The sequence below is a fragment of the Schistocerca gregaria genome, chromosome 2 (genome assembly GCF_023897955.1).
Source record: "Schistocerca gregaria isolate iqSchGreg1 chromosome 2, iqSchGreg1.2, whole genome shotgun sequence".
NCBI classification, from domain to species: domain Eukaryota; kingdom Metazoa; phylum Arthropoda; class Insecta; order Orthoptera; family Acrididae; genus Schistocerca; species Schistocerca gregaria.
Window position 1 is genome coordinate 424,591,838 of NC_064921.1, and position 14,975 is coordinate 424,606,812.

General features: G+C 47.1%; 1 protein-coding gene across 5 annotated transcripts in view; it reads right to left on the bottom strand.

Moving 5' to 3' along the window:
* Positions 1-14,975, bottom strand: part of LOC126323926 (uncharacterized) — a 127,591-nt gene that overhangs the window by 75,309 nt on the left and 37,307 nt on the right. For all 5 annotated transcript variants that reach the window (XM_049994867.1, XM_049994847.1, XM_049994866.1 and 2 more), the window contains exons 2-3: positions 13,803-13,923; positions 5,911-6,092 (exon numbers count right to left, since the gene is read on the bottom strand). In XM_049994867.1, the coding sequence (XP_049850824.1) occupies positions 5,911-6,092; positions 13,803-13,923 (303 nt within the window). The remainder of the gene's footprint in view (positions 1-5,910; positions 6,093-13,802; positions 13,924-14,975) is intronic.

Below are 14,975 nucleotides of genomic sequence, written 5' to 3' on the forward strand. Positions count from 1 at the left end.
ACGGTGATCATGGAGTGCTAGGTGCTTTAATCCCACTACGTAGATCTTGGCCCTTATGACTTCGTGGAGGAGTCAAAGTGGCCCGCAGACTAAAAAGTTTGGAGACGTCTGGTCTAGAGAGACCTGGCAGTCAACAAAAGCACGTTAAGTCGTTGGGCGAGGCGTCTGTTACGAGGGTCACTTCAAAAGATATTCACAATATTTTTGTAAAAATACAGTTTTTATTCTGCATATGTGAAAGTTTTACGGTGTGTAAATACATCCTTCCCGTTCGTTTTCAAATTTAGTTCAACCTGTTCCCTTGAGTGGCGCCGTCACAGCATGTCTTGAAGTTGGCTGCTACACTTGACGTTTGTCACAAGCAATATAGCAGGTCAGCAACTGGAAGCAGTTAATTCCATAAATTATCTGTGAGTACGCATTAGAAGTGATTTAAAATGGAATGATGATATAAAGTTGATCGTCGGTAAAGCAGATGCCAGACTGAGATTCATCCTCAGAATCCTAAGGAAATGCAATCCGAAAACAAAGGAAGTAGGTTACAGTACGCTTGTTCGCCCACTGCTTCAATACTGCTCAGCAGTGTGGAATCCGTACCAGATAGGGTTGATGGAAGAGATAGAGGAGATCCAACGAAGAGCAGCGCGCTTCGTTACAGGATCATTTAGTAATCGCGAAAGCGTTACGGAGATGATAGATAAACTCCAGAGGAAGACTCTGAAGGAGAGACGCTCAGTAGCTCGGTACGGGCTTTTGTTGGAGTTTCGAGAACATACCTTCACCGAGGAGTCAAGCAGTATATTGCTCCCTCACACAGACTGAGGATAAAATCAGAGAGATTAGAGCCCAGACAGAGGCTTACCGACAATCCTTCTTTACACGAACAATACGAGACTGGAATAGAAGGGAGAACCGATAGAGGTACTCAAGGTACCCTCCGCCACACACCGTCAGGTGGCTTGCGGAGTATGGATGTAGGATGTAGATGTAGAAGCAACGTGCTGTCATGGAATTCCTGTGCTGTGAAAACTAGACAGTGGGAAACATCCACAAGAAGTTGAAAAAGGTGTATGGAGATGCTGCTGCCAACCTTAGTACAGTTAGTTGGTGGGGAAGCAGGTTACGTGATGAAAGCGGGAACGACAATATTGAGGACTGTCCTTGCAGCGGCAGGCCTCGATCACAAAAGTCGGACGGACAACACTGAAACACCCGCCTTACTGTCCTGACTTGACTCCATGTGACTATCATCTCTTTGGGAAGCTGAAGGACTCTCATCGTGGAACAAGGTTTGAAGATGACTCCCTTGTGCACGCTGCCAAACAGTGGCTCCAACAGGTTGGTCCAGAATTTGACAGTGCGGGTATACAGGCACTGGTTCCAAGATGGCGTAAGGCAGTTGAGAGGGATAGAAATCATGGGGAGAAATGAAAATATTGTTCCTGAAGTATGTATGTACACACTGTAAAACTTTCAAACATGTATAATAAAAGATAAAGTAAAAAAAGTAGTGTGCATTTCTTTTGGAGTGACCCTCGTATTATCGCTACCCTCAGGAAATTAAAGAAACGACTTTAGCGTATTCGTCGCCACAAAAATGTAAACGATCCCTTCTTATCCATGACAACGCAATGCCTCACACAAGTCTGCGCACCCGAGAGAAGCTCACAAAACTGCATTCGACAGTTCGTCTTCCCACCCTACAGCCCGGATCTCGCACCTTCCGACTTTCATCCATTTGGCTCAATGAAGGATGCACTCCGCGGGAAGCAGTTCGTGGATGAAAAGGGGAGGGGGGGGGGGTTCTTCGTGCAGCAAGACATTGGCTCCGACGTCGACCAGTAGAGCAGAACCATGCAGCATACAGACTCTCCCAGTAAATTGGTGTAAGGCCGTCGCACTGAGCGGAGATTGTGTTGAAAAATAGGGTTTTGTAGCCATAAGAGTGGGGAATAATGTGACGCATTGGAATCCTGAATAAAACCAACCTGCTTTCGGAAGAATAATGTGTGGCATTACTTATTGACTTTATTGAACGGCCCTCGTAGTATCTGATCAAAAGTATCTGGTCACACGTATCTTACACGGAAGTGACCACTAGTTATCACAGCAGGTGGACATGCAAGTATGAAAGGAGCCGATGAGTACTGTGTTGTCATTGGAGAAGCAGTAAAAACAGAATGGGTTCGTCAGGACAGCTCAATGACTTCGAAGAGAGTCTAATCTCTGAAAGCCACCTGAATAAAAAGTACATCACAGACATTTCAACCCCTCTAAATCTGCCGAAGTCGACTGTTGGTGATGTGACTGAAGTGGAACCGCAAAGGAACAACCACAGTAAACCAGGACCAGTTAGATATCGTGTGCTAGCAGACCGGGACTATCGAGCACTGGACGGTGCCTGCAAAAAATGCCATGTAATCAGCGGAAGCAACTACTCGTGACTATCAAAGAGCTACCAGCAGTGGAGACTCCTCAATGACTGCCCGTGGCGAGTTAGACTGGGATACAATGGTCGAGCAGCCTCTCGCAAGCCATACAATTCTGTTGTCAGTGCTAAATGATGCTTGAGTTGGGGCAAAGAGTGACGCGATATGTGACAACACTGCGGTCTCGATAAAATAGAGGAACGGTTCATAGGCAATGACAGATTGTATCAGCATAACAGGGCACCCTGTCAGAATGAAACATCTGTGAGGCAATGGTATGTGGACAATAACAATCCTGAAACGGACTGACCTGTACAGAACCCAACTGGACCCAGTGGAACACTTTCTGGATGGTTTAGAACGCCAATTCTCTCCAGACCCCACCTCCTAACATATCTACCTTCCCTGGTTTGGACTCTAAGAAAAGTAATGGGCTGCCATTCTTCCACAAACATTCAGACACCTCACTGCATGTGCATCCAACAGACTTGAAGCTGCCATAAGGGCAAAGGGGTTGGCAACCCAGTACTAATGTCTACTAAATGGTGTATGGATATTTTTACCAAACCGTATACGTGGTCTTGACACAGAGACTCGAAGGAGATGAAAAGAGAACGGTGGTCGGGGAAGCAGTGAGTCAGAGTTGTAGCCTATCCACGATGTTATTCAGTCTGCAAAGGAAACCACGGGGAAATTCCGAAAGAATAAAATTCAGTGAAAATAAATAAAAACTTTCAAGTTTGCCAACAAGTTTGAAATTCTCTCACACACAGCAAAGAACTTGCAAGAGCAACTGAACGGAAAGGAGAGTATCTCAAAAGAGGTTGTACGGTGAATCTCAACGAAACGAAACAAACAAGGGCAATGGAATGTAGTCGAAGAAGAGATGAAGTATGTGCATCAGACAGAAAGTTTAAAATAATGTTAAGAGAAAATAATAATAAACAGATTTTTCTTCCCTGCTGGTCCGAAGCTTGTGTAAGGTCATAATATGACCTCTTCTTTCTACTTTTGACAAAATTAGCTGCGAATTGTATATTTCTTTTTAATTACTTAAGTTCACGAGAAGTTTTTTCAGCACATGTGCCATTATCCAAGTCTTCCTAGTGACATTACATTTATCATTATTCTATGTCTATTTAACAGTACTATAAAATTTTATCTTGAAAGGTTACTTTCATTTGTGACGTTCATTTCGCAGATTACTCTGCATGTTTGAAGTAAATAAACCCATATAATGGTTAATTAGTCTTATTAGGTGGATTAGAAAGAGAGATACGTGACGATTAAACACATGTCTGAAATAATACGGGCTTTGGTAATGATAATATTTAGTTGCATGCTGTAGGTGTAAGGAAAGTAAATTTGCCAGTGGAGGCGAGGAGTGGTCGGGCACAGCCAGGGAGGCGAAGGCCGGCGAGCGCCGGAAGAACATTGTGCAGGGGGCGGCGGTCCCAGGGGGTGGGGCCAGCGACCGGCAAGCATCAAAGAGGAACACCGGCGGGTGGCAGGTGAGAGAGGGGAAATGTCGAGCGGACAGAGAGCGGCCAACGTACGCGCTGGCGCCGCCCCGTCGCGCGCTGTTTTATCAGCAAATTGGCTGAGCTCTGATTGGGCAGTTCATAAGAAAGTGCGGGAAACGCTGAGGGTCAACGCCCGCTGTTTGAACAGGGAAATTTTTGGATAGGCGGAGAAATTTTATCACTCCGCGAGGGAGATGTGGGAGGCCTTTGCAGCGTCGGGATTGGCTGATTAGAGTTTGGCAGCAAGATTGTCTCAAGAGGATCGTGCAGAGCAAGACGGGCTGAGAAGAGAGCGTCTTGTGCCGTGAAAGCGGACAGTCGCAAAGTTCGGTAGCTCTGAGATGGGGACTTAGATTCTGAGTACTGTGCTGTGTATGATCTAGAGCCTGCAGCTACAGTAGGACATCAGCGTCCACGATAGGCATTGCATTGACTACTAGTATAATTTGCAGTTGATTCCGCCTTATAGGCTGGCAGTCACCATTGAACATAGTCAACCAGCGCACAGAGCTATCATACTGGTATTGCACGTTAGTACAAGACACACTGGGCTGCACCTTAAAGGTTGTTGAGCCAGTCTTGTAAGCGTTGTATACCATTTAGAGGAAATATAGGGCTTGTGGTATTAGCAGTTTCTGAGTAGTTTATTCTGCTCAAGATATTTGAGAGACTTATCTTAATCTGTCATGTCGGTAGTAAAGCCACGGATGCAGCCGACTAACTATATTGTCTAAAATCAACGTTATACAGAAATAAGTGAAAGTCGTTTTGTTTATTTAGGTCCTCATACTAGCTCACGAAAATTAAAGAATATAAGAATGCCATAAAGTAGAAATGCTTAATGAAAGCAGTAAGATATTTGCTTATATGCCATATTTCCTTAGTATTTTCAAGGGTAATGGGCGAATTTTAACTTGTAAATTTTTCCAATGCTATACCTGGGCATTGTAAACGAGGTTATAAAGAATTGTGGCTGTTTCTGTGTGATTAGTGCCCTATATGCTGTTGCAAACGTCTCAGGAAAATAATATGTCGTTATTCATTGTCCTGTCTGCTTTAACCGAAAGATTTATTAATTTCGTAAAAGTCATTCAACCCATTTTTAAAAATAATAATGATGATGTGTATGTTTGTCACAGAGCAGTTATGGAGGAAATAAATATTGCAGTGTTTCACGGCTGTAAAACGTCCTTCATGCTGTGCTAGCTCTTCTTCCACCCCTAAAACTTTGCAGCAAAGTTATTCAGTGACTAACATTCAAAAACAGCTTGGATCGATCTTGCAAGAACAAAGTAATTTTTATGCCATCTGGAAGTATAGTGAACGTTGGTGCTGGTTTCACATATACTGTCTGAGTTCTGAAACTTTAGTGTCAAGTATGCTGTGGTTCCTCTTTCTCCAAGCAAATTATTCTTTGAGGGTAGGTTTTTCCTGTTGGAGCTTCGGGTGCTTTTTCTCACATAGAAGTATATTTCTTCATAGGCTATTCATCTGATTACTGAGTTCTCGTATTTAAAGAATTCAGTGCTAAATTGTTTTCTCTTACGTTTGCTGTGGAAATACCCAGGACAGCTAATGCCAATCGAGCACGTTTTTTGTAACGTGTCTTTTAACTATCTGGCGAAATTTAAGACCTAGCAAGATATTAATTTAACATTCACTCCGAGCGAGTGCGGCCGAACGCGGCAAACCACGTGGGTCAACTGAAACGATGCCCAGGCGCAGAACAAAGACCGGGAAAACCGGGGATGAGTGGGCGGGACTTGTTGCGGGTGAGAGGTCTGCCATAGTGTAAGGACATGACACACATCCATGCCCGAAGCAGGATCGGAACCTGCGACCGGAGCGGTCGCGCGGTTCCAGACTGAAGCGCATAGAACCGGCGACAGTCAACAAAGCTGGCTGTGGTGGACGCCTGCGCTGCTGCTGCTGCCGGCGCGGCGCGGCGCGGTACTCACGCTGAGGCGCGCCTGCAGCGCGGCCAGGTCGACGGCGGTGCGCAGCCCGACGACGGCGGTGAGCAGCGCCTGGTTGCGGCGAGTGTCCATGAGCGCGCGCACCCTCACCGGAGACACCACCTCCAGGTCCGGCCAGCGCCAGCGGGCCACGCGCAGGTACACGTGCCTCCACGCCACCGTCGCTGCCGACACCCAGTGACGAGTCGTACAGGGTGTTCCACAAATCAGTGGCGAGCATTCGGGGGGAGCAACTGAAGCACTGCTTCGGTAACAATAACTACTCGTATAATAACATTTACGCAATTACACTGAAGCGCCAAAGAAACTGGAATTGGCATGCGTATTCAAATACAGAGATATGTTAACACGCAGAATACGGTGCTCCGTTCGGCAACTTTTATACCGGGTGATCAAAAAGTCAGTATAAATTTGAAAACTTAATAAACCACAATATAGAGAGTGTAAGTACGCTGTTTAGGTTTTTATGTTGGTAACGTCACCTAAGGCTCTATATGAAAATCACTGACTGTGCTGCGTGCAGTCTGTGGCTGGTTTGCATTGTCGGAATTTGCTATTCTAGTGTTGGGCAGTTGGCTGTTAACAGCGCCTAACGGCCACACTAAAGGAAGAGCTCGCAGCGGTTCATCGTCAGCTCCAGCAGCTGCGTGAAGAGCTCCCAGCTCTCCGGTGGGAGTCGATGCGGCCACGCAGACGATGCGGGAGGTGGCGCCAATGGAAACCGACGATGTGACGCCTGGGCTGCCCCCCTCCAAGGAGGCAGCTGCAAGCAGTGGTGTTACGGCGCCTCCTGGCTCCTCGCAAGTTGAGAAGCCAACGGAGAAGGAGAGGCTGTGCCTACCATTCCCTGGAGTGAGTAACGTGCAGACCATCCTCAAGAACATTGCCGCGTCACTGCGAAACGGGTCATACCCCTACTCAGACCACCCGTACGCCTTCACCCCACCCGACCAGCCTAAGCCTCCGCTCCACCATCGATCGAGCCCCCTCCGCACATACAGATACCGTGACGCGTTGATGGAAGCGCTCACGAAGAAAGAGTTAGCCACGATCAACTCACACGCCATCTTCACGCCCTCTCAATGGGACGACCTAGTTGACGTCATAGATCTATGGGTGAAGGGAGAGTTCCGGTCTGGTAGGAGGAAGGTGGATCCCGACGATCAGCAAGCCTTGGAAGACACTGCACGCCAACTACGCGCATACAAACGCCTCCAATTTTAGTAATGAAAACCATGCGAGGCCATCACCAGACGGAGTGGGACCTATTGCTGAAACCACCGGCCAGCCATTTAGGCCGTTCCCTTTCTACTTCTCTCACTGTCCCTCTGACTATTCTTTAATCTTTCTTTTATTAAAAAAAAAAAAATGAAAAGCACAAAGTCAAGCATATACGATAACGCCAAGAATTTTTCTCCCCAAACCATCATCTCAGAAGGAGAAGCGCCTCGCGCGCTAGTACTTGGTTCCCAGACGAGGACATCTTCGTCCTTAAAGTGTGCACGCACGCGCAGTTGGAGGTGAGCCGCCAGCAGTGGTGGATGTGGGGAGAGAAATGCCAAAATTTTGAGAGCGGATGATCTGGATGTGTGTGTCTATCAGAGACAGTAAATTTGTAATACTGTATATCTGACTTTTGAACACTATTAAGGTAAATACATTGTTTGTTCTCTATCAAAATCTTTCATTTGCTAAGTATGCCTATCAGTAGTTAGTGACTTCAGTAGTTTGAATCTTTTATTTAGCTGGCAGTATTGGCGCTCGCTGTATTGCAGTAGTTCGAGTAACGAAGATTTTTGTGAGGTAAGTGATTCATGAAAGGTATAGGTTATTGATAGTCAGGGCTATTCTTTTGTAGGGATTATTGAAAGTCAGATTGCGTTGGGCTAAAAATATTGTATATCAGTTTAGTGATAATCAGAATAAGTAAAGAGAGGAATGTCTGAGTATGTTCAGTTTTGCTCAGCTGTTTGAAAATCTAATAACTTAAGGGGTTTATCACCACAGTAATTCATTAATTTTTCTAAGGGGACGTTTCAAGAGGTAAAAATTGACACACATGCTTGGAATGACATGGGGTTTTATTAGAACAAAAAAAAGTTCACAAAATGTCTGGCAGATGGCGCTGGACAGCAAGACGTCAGTGACTGCTACCGTGACGGGTGAGATGTACGCCGATGTTACAGAATCGCATCATCCCCAGCCTGGCTGATAAACACCTGCTGGAACGTACGATGTTTATGCAGGACGGCGTTCCACCCCACATTGCTAAAGACGTGAAAGATCACTTGCGCGAGTCGTTTGCTGATGATCGTGTGCTTAGCCGCCACTTTCGTCATGCTTGGCCCCCCACGTCCCCAGACCTCAGTCTGTGCGACTATTGGCTTTGGGGTTACCTGAAGTCGCAAGCGTATCGTGATCGACCGACGTCTCTAGGGATGCTGAAAGACAACATCTACATTTACATTTATACTCCGCAAGCCACCCAACGGTGTGTGGCGGAGGGCACTTTATGTGCCACTGTCATTACCTCCCTTTTCTGTTTCAGTCGAGTATGGTTCGCGGGAAGAACGACTGTCTAAAGGCCTCCGTGCGCGCTCGAATCTCTCTAATCCTACATTCGTGATCTCCTCGGGAGGTATAAGTAGGGGGAAGCAATATATTCGATACCTCATCCAGAAACGCACCCTCTACAAACCTGGCGAGCAAGCTACACCGCGATGCAGAGCGCCTCTCTTGCAGAGTCTGCCACTTGAGTTGCTAAACATCTCCGTAACGCTAACACGGTTACCAAATAACCCTGTGACGAAACGCGCCGCTCTTCTTTGAATCTTCTCTATCTCCTCCGTCAACCCGATCTGGTACGGATCCCACACTGATGAGCAATACTCAAGTATAGGTCGAACGAGTGATATGTAAGCCACCTCCTTTGTTGATGGACTACATTTTCTAAGGACTCTCCCAATGAATCTCAACCTGGTACCCGCCTTATCAACGATTAATTTTATATGATCACTTCGCTTCAAATCGTTCCGCACGCATACTCCCAGATATTTTGCAGAAGTGACTGCTACCAATGTTTGTTCCGCTATCATTTAATCATATAATAAAGGATCCTTCTTTCTATATATTCGCAATACATTACATTTGTCTATGTTACGGGTCAGTTGCCACTCCCTGCACCAAGTGCCTATCCGCTGCAGATCTTCCTGCATTTCGCTACAATTTTCTAATGCTGCAACTTCTCTGTATACTACAGCATCATCTGCAAAAAGCCGCATGGAACTTCCGACGTCAGTGCCTCACACTGCGGACATGCTTTACAGTTCTGTTCACAACATTATTCCTCGACTACAGCTATTGTTGAGGAATGATGGTGGACATATTGAGCATTTCCTGTAACTATCATCATCTTCGCTGTGTCTTACTTTGTTATGCTAATTATTGCTATTCTGATCAGATGAAGCGCCATCTGTCGGACATTTTTTGAACTTTCGCATTTTTTTTTTGTTCTAATAAAACCCCATGTCATTCCAAGCATGTGTGTCAATTTGTACCTCTCTATCTACATTATTCCGTGATTTATTGAGTTTTCAAATTTATACTGACTTTTTGATCACCTGGTATCAGACAACAAGTGTCTGGCCCTGTTGTTAATAGGTTACTGCTGCTACAATGGCAAGTTATCAAGAGCTGAGTGAGTTTGAAGGTGGTGTTATAGTCAGCGCACAAGCGATGGAACACGGCACCTCCGAGGTAGCGATGAAGTGGGAATTTTTCGGTACGACCATTTCACGAGTGTACCGTAGATATCACGAATCCGGTAAAATATCAAATCTCCGACATCGCCGTGGCCGGAAAAAGATGCTGCAAGAACGGGGCCAACGACGACTGACAGTAGTGCAGCCCTTCTGTAAATTTCTGCAGATTTCAAGGCTGTGTCAGGGTGCGAACCATTCAAGGAAACATCATCGATATGGGCTTTTGGAGCCGAAGGCCCACTCGTGTACTCCTGATCACTGCACGACACAAAATTTTACGCCTGGCCTGGCCCATCAACATCGACATTGTACAATTGATGGCTGGAAACATGTTGTCTGGTCGTATGACTCTCGTTTCAAATTGTATCGAGCGGACCGGACGTGTACGAGTATGGAGACAACTTCACGAATCCATGGACCCTGCATGTCACAAGGGGACTATTCAAGCTGGTAGAGGCTCTGTAATGGTGTGGGGCGTGTGCAATTGGAGTGATATGGGATGCCTGATCCGTCTAGATACGACTCCGACAGGTGACACGTACGTAAGCATCCTGTCTGATCACCTGCATCCATTCAAGTCCATTGTGCATTCCGACGGACTTGGGCAGTTTCAACAGGACAATGCAACACCCTACATGTGCAGAATTTCTAGAGAGTGGCTCCAGGTACATTCTTCTGAGCTTAAACACTTCCGCTGGCCACCAAACACCCCAGACATGAACGTTATTGAGCATACTTGGGATGCCTTGCAACGTGCTGTTCAGAAATGATCACCAGCCCCTCGTACTCTTGCGGATTTATGGACAGCCTTGTAGGATTCATGGTGTCAGTTCCCTCCTGCGCTACTTCAGACATTAGTCGAGTCTATGCCACGTCGTGTTGCGGCAATTCTACGTGCTCGCGGCGGCCCTACACGATATTAGGCAGGAATACCAGTTTCTCTGGCTCTTCAGTGTATAACCACATATTTATTCAACAATATCTAGATAAAACCATTACATTTTTTCGGTACACACATAACTGATACGACCAATTTTGGCAGAGCACTAGGAGCGAGCCGTAGCAATGTCCGCATAGCTCAGCTGACATGTGGAAGAGTTGCGCACGCAGCTGTGTTTGTCATGTGCAGCATGTCCGTTTTTCTGTCACAACTGAAGCAAGTATCTCTGTTGCTCACAGGCCTTGTGCGTGTTTTTCGGCCATAAGCTTCAGATGAGCATATAATACGGAGTAACGGACTGTGCCAGTTAACAGTGTGGTGTTGTAATGCTCAGTTTGCACCAGGGTGCCAGGTAGTATCTAGTAAAATAATGTGGAACTATGTCTAAATGTACAGAGTGAGTCAGAAACGACTTAAATACTTTGGAATGATCGCTTGCCTGGTGTCGACGGATAAACACGATATTGGAGTGCCTTATTCCGAGTACAATGCAAAGTTCCTATAGACAACCACTTACATTCAAAGGAACGGGCACTGCGGCGACTACACCCCTTATGAGATAAATTTAAAAAATTCGTAATTGCGGATATGAACAAGCATCGCCTGTAGAATGGAATGACGGCAGGGAAACTTTGTGCTGGGCCGGGTCTGGCCGTGAGATGTGCACGGACAGCCAAATTGTACGACGACCGGTTGCGATAAGCGAGAAATCCGGCTTCGTGTTCCGGTCCAGAATAAAATTCCATTTTACAGCTGATGGTTGTCCACATTCGCAATTGCGAATACATTTAATGTACACTCCTGGAAATGGAAAAAAGAACACATTGACACCGGTGTGTCAGACCCACCATACTTGCTCCGGACACTGCGAGAGGGCTGTACAAGCAATGATCACACGCACGGCACAGCGGACACACCAGGAACCGCGGTGTTGGCCGTCGAATGGCGCTACCTGCGCAGCATTTGTGCACCGCCGCCGTCAGTGTCAGCCAGTTTGCCGTGGCATACGGAGCTCCATCGCAGTCTTTAACACTGGTAGCATGCCGCGACAGCGTGAACGTGAACCGTATGTGCAGTTGATGGACTTTGAGCGAGGGCGTATAGTGGGCATGCGGGAGGCCGGGTGGACGTACCGCCGAATTGCTCAACACGTGGGGCGTGAGGTCTCCACAGTACATCGATGTTGTCGCCAGTGGTCGGCGGAAGGTGCACGTGCCCGTCGACCTGGGACCGGACCACAGCGACGCACGGATGCACGCCAAGACCGTAGGATCCTACGCAGTGCCGTAGGGGACCGCACCGCCACTTCCCAGCAAATTAGGGACACGGTTGCTCCTGGGGTATCGGCGAGGACCATTCGCAACCGTCTCCATGAAGCTGGGCTACGGTCCCGCACACCGTTAGGCGGCCTTCCGCTCACGCCCCAACATCGTGCAGCCCGCCTCCAGTGGTGTCGCGACAGGCGTGAATGGAGGGACGATGAGAGTCGCTTCTGCCTTGGTGCCAATGATGGTCGTATGCGTGTTTGGCGCCGTGCAGGTGAGCGCCACAATCAGGACTGCATACGACCGAGGCACACAGGGCCAACACCCGGCATCATGGTGTGGGGAGCGATCTCCTACACTGGCCGTACACCTCTGGTGATCGTCGAGGGGACACTGAATAGTGCACGGTACATCCAAACCGTCATCGAACCCATCGTTCTACCATTCCTAGACCGGCAAGGGAACTTGCTGTTCCAACAGGACAATGCACGTCCGCATGTATCCCGTGCCACCCAACGTGCTCTACAAGGTGTAAGTCAACTACCCTGGCCAGCAAGATCTCCGGATCTGCCCCCCATTGAGCATGTTTGGGACTGGGTGAAGCGTCGTCTCACGCGGTCTGCACGTCCAGCACGAACGCTGATCCAACTGAGGCGCCAGGTGGAAATGGCATGGCAAGCCGTTCCACAGGACTACATCCAGCATTTCTACGATCTTCTCCATGGCAGAATAGCAGCCTGCATTGCTGCGAAAGGTGGATATACACTGTACTAGTGCCGACATTGTGCATGCTCTGTTGCCTGTGTCTATGTGCCTGTGGTTCTGTCAGTGTGATCATGTGATGTATCTGACCCCAGGAATGTGTCAATAAAGTTTCCCCTTCCTGGGACAATGAATTCACGGTGTTCTTATTTCAATTTCCAGGAGTGCATTTCAAGAACTTTGCACCGTATTCGGAATGACACAGGCACTGCACCATTGTACAACCATTTCTAGTCAAATATCGGTCCAGTTGGACTATAGGAGCCTGTCCATTCCACGTAAACACGTTCCACACCATTAGCTTGCGCAGTGCCTTTTTGGTGACTTAGCTCATTGGAGCCTGTGCCACACTCGCACCCTACCATCACGTCTTACAAGCTGAAACCGGCGCTCATTTCACGAGGCCACTATTTTCCAGTCGTCATGGGTTCAACCGGTATAGTCACGAGTCCATGCCGTTAGCAAAGGCCCTCGCGACGGTCGTCTGTTGCCATAGCCCACTAACCCACATTTCACCGCACTGTCCAGATGGACATGTTCGTCGTACGTCCCACAATCATTTGTACGGTTATTTCACGCACTGTTGCCTGTCTGTTGGCACTGACAGCCCCCACGGAAACGCCGCTGTTCTCGGTCGTTAAGTGAAGGCCGTCGGCCACTGCATTCCACGATGTGAGAGGTAGTGCCTGAAATTTGGTATTCTCGGCACACTCTTGACACAGCGTATGTCTGAATACTGAATTTCCTAAAGATTTCCGAAATGGAGTTCCCCATGTATCTAGCTCCACCTACGATTCCGCATTCAAAGTCTGTTAATTCCCATCGTGCGGCCATAATCACGTCGGATACCGTTTCACATGAATCACCTGAGTCCAAATAACAGCTCCACCAACGCACTGCCCTTTTATACTACTGCCATCTGTAAATGTGTGTACTGCTATCCAATGACTTTTGTCCCCTCAGTGTATCATGCCAGCACTTCCCTAGATCGTGAGTACCTGTGTAGCCATCTTTCATAACTCTCTTTACGCTTCTATCATTTTCGTCACACATGCAAGGCCATCACATGAAATACCTTACCAGAGCTTGACAAGTAGAAGTAGTAGTAGAAGTAGTAGTAGTACATAAAATAATTACGGTGCTTACCGACATAGGCGGCCAGCAGGTAAGGCGCCAAGACGAAGAGTGAGATGACTGCAAAGACGCGGTAAATGAAGACCCTCATCTTCTCTAGCTGTCTATGGGCTGCCCATAATATTTCATCTTCCTGCAGACAAGTCCAATGTTATCAACTTCTTCAGGAGAAACAGGCTACTACATGTGTCACACAAATATCAAATATTTGTAAATCAGTACCGTTGTTAACCATCGACTCTTCCTCAGTCGGAGCGAGTCTGGTTTACTTAGTGAAACGGTAACAACGGATGGAGAGTCTCACATGCGAGACCTGTTCCACTAGCTTCTTCCTTCTCTACGGCTAGTCCGTGAGAACAGACGTTCTCGTCAGCCCAGCGTCGTGTTTCATCGGTGGGGCGAATTACGCAGTACTGTTGCCCGATACAGCCTTCGCATTTATCACGCAGAGCGGTGTTACTATACTCTGTTCATCACAAGAATAAACCTGATGTAAACATTACGCCATATATTCTTCCACATTTGCTTGAATCTCAATGGATTTTGTTTTACGTGGAGCGGAAGCCAAGCTGTGATCAGTACAGTCAAGTACGATCATAAGGATATGTTTTATGCTGTGTTACACGCACGTAGACTGGGCGATAATGCGAGACAACAGCTTTAAACTTGGAAAGCACTGGCCAGTCGGTGGCCCAAGTAACCTGCAATGATGTGAACAGTTGCAGTTAGACGTAAACAGAGACGAGCAAAGAAACAACATAGCTTCGATTGTCATCTAATTTTTAAAGAGAATGAAATAACATTCAGAAAAACTCCAGCACTACCGCGCGCTTTTTAGGCGACCACAAGGAATGCATAAAATGCTCTCTTTTTCACCTGACAGTTTCTAATTACAAACAACAGCGATGAAAATTCCTAACTTAAACACAGGGTAATTTTTGAGCGAGCTGTGTGTGATGCAAAAGCATACTGCAGGGATTTCACCGTACTATTGAATGCTGAAGCCACTGAAGGTATTAATTTCAATCAGTCGTCTGGTAACCTCTTAGCTCCTTCCTTATCCGAATCCGAAAAATACATTTCAGGTCTCGAACTGTCATCTGCTACGTATATAACGAGTCGATCAACAACTGAATCCACGAAGCCAACCAGGCGCCGCATTTTCTTCTCTTCTTGATTCTTGGT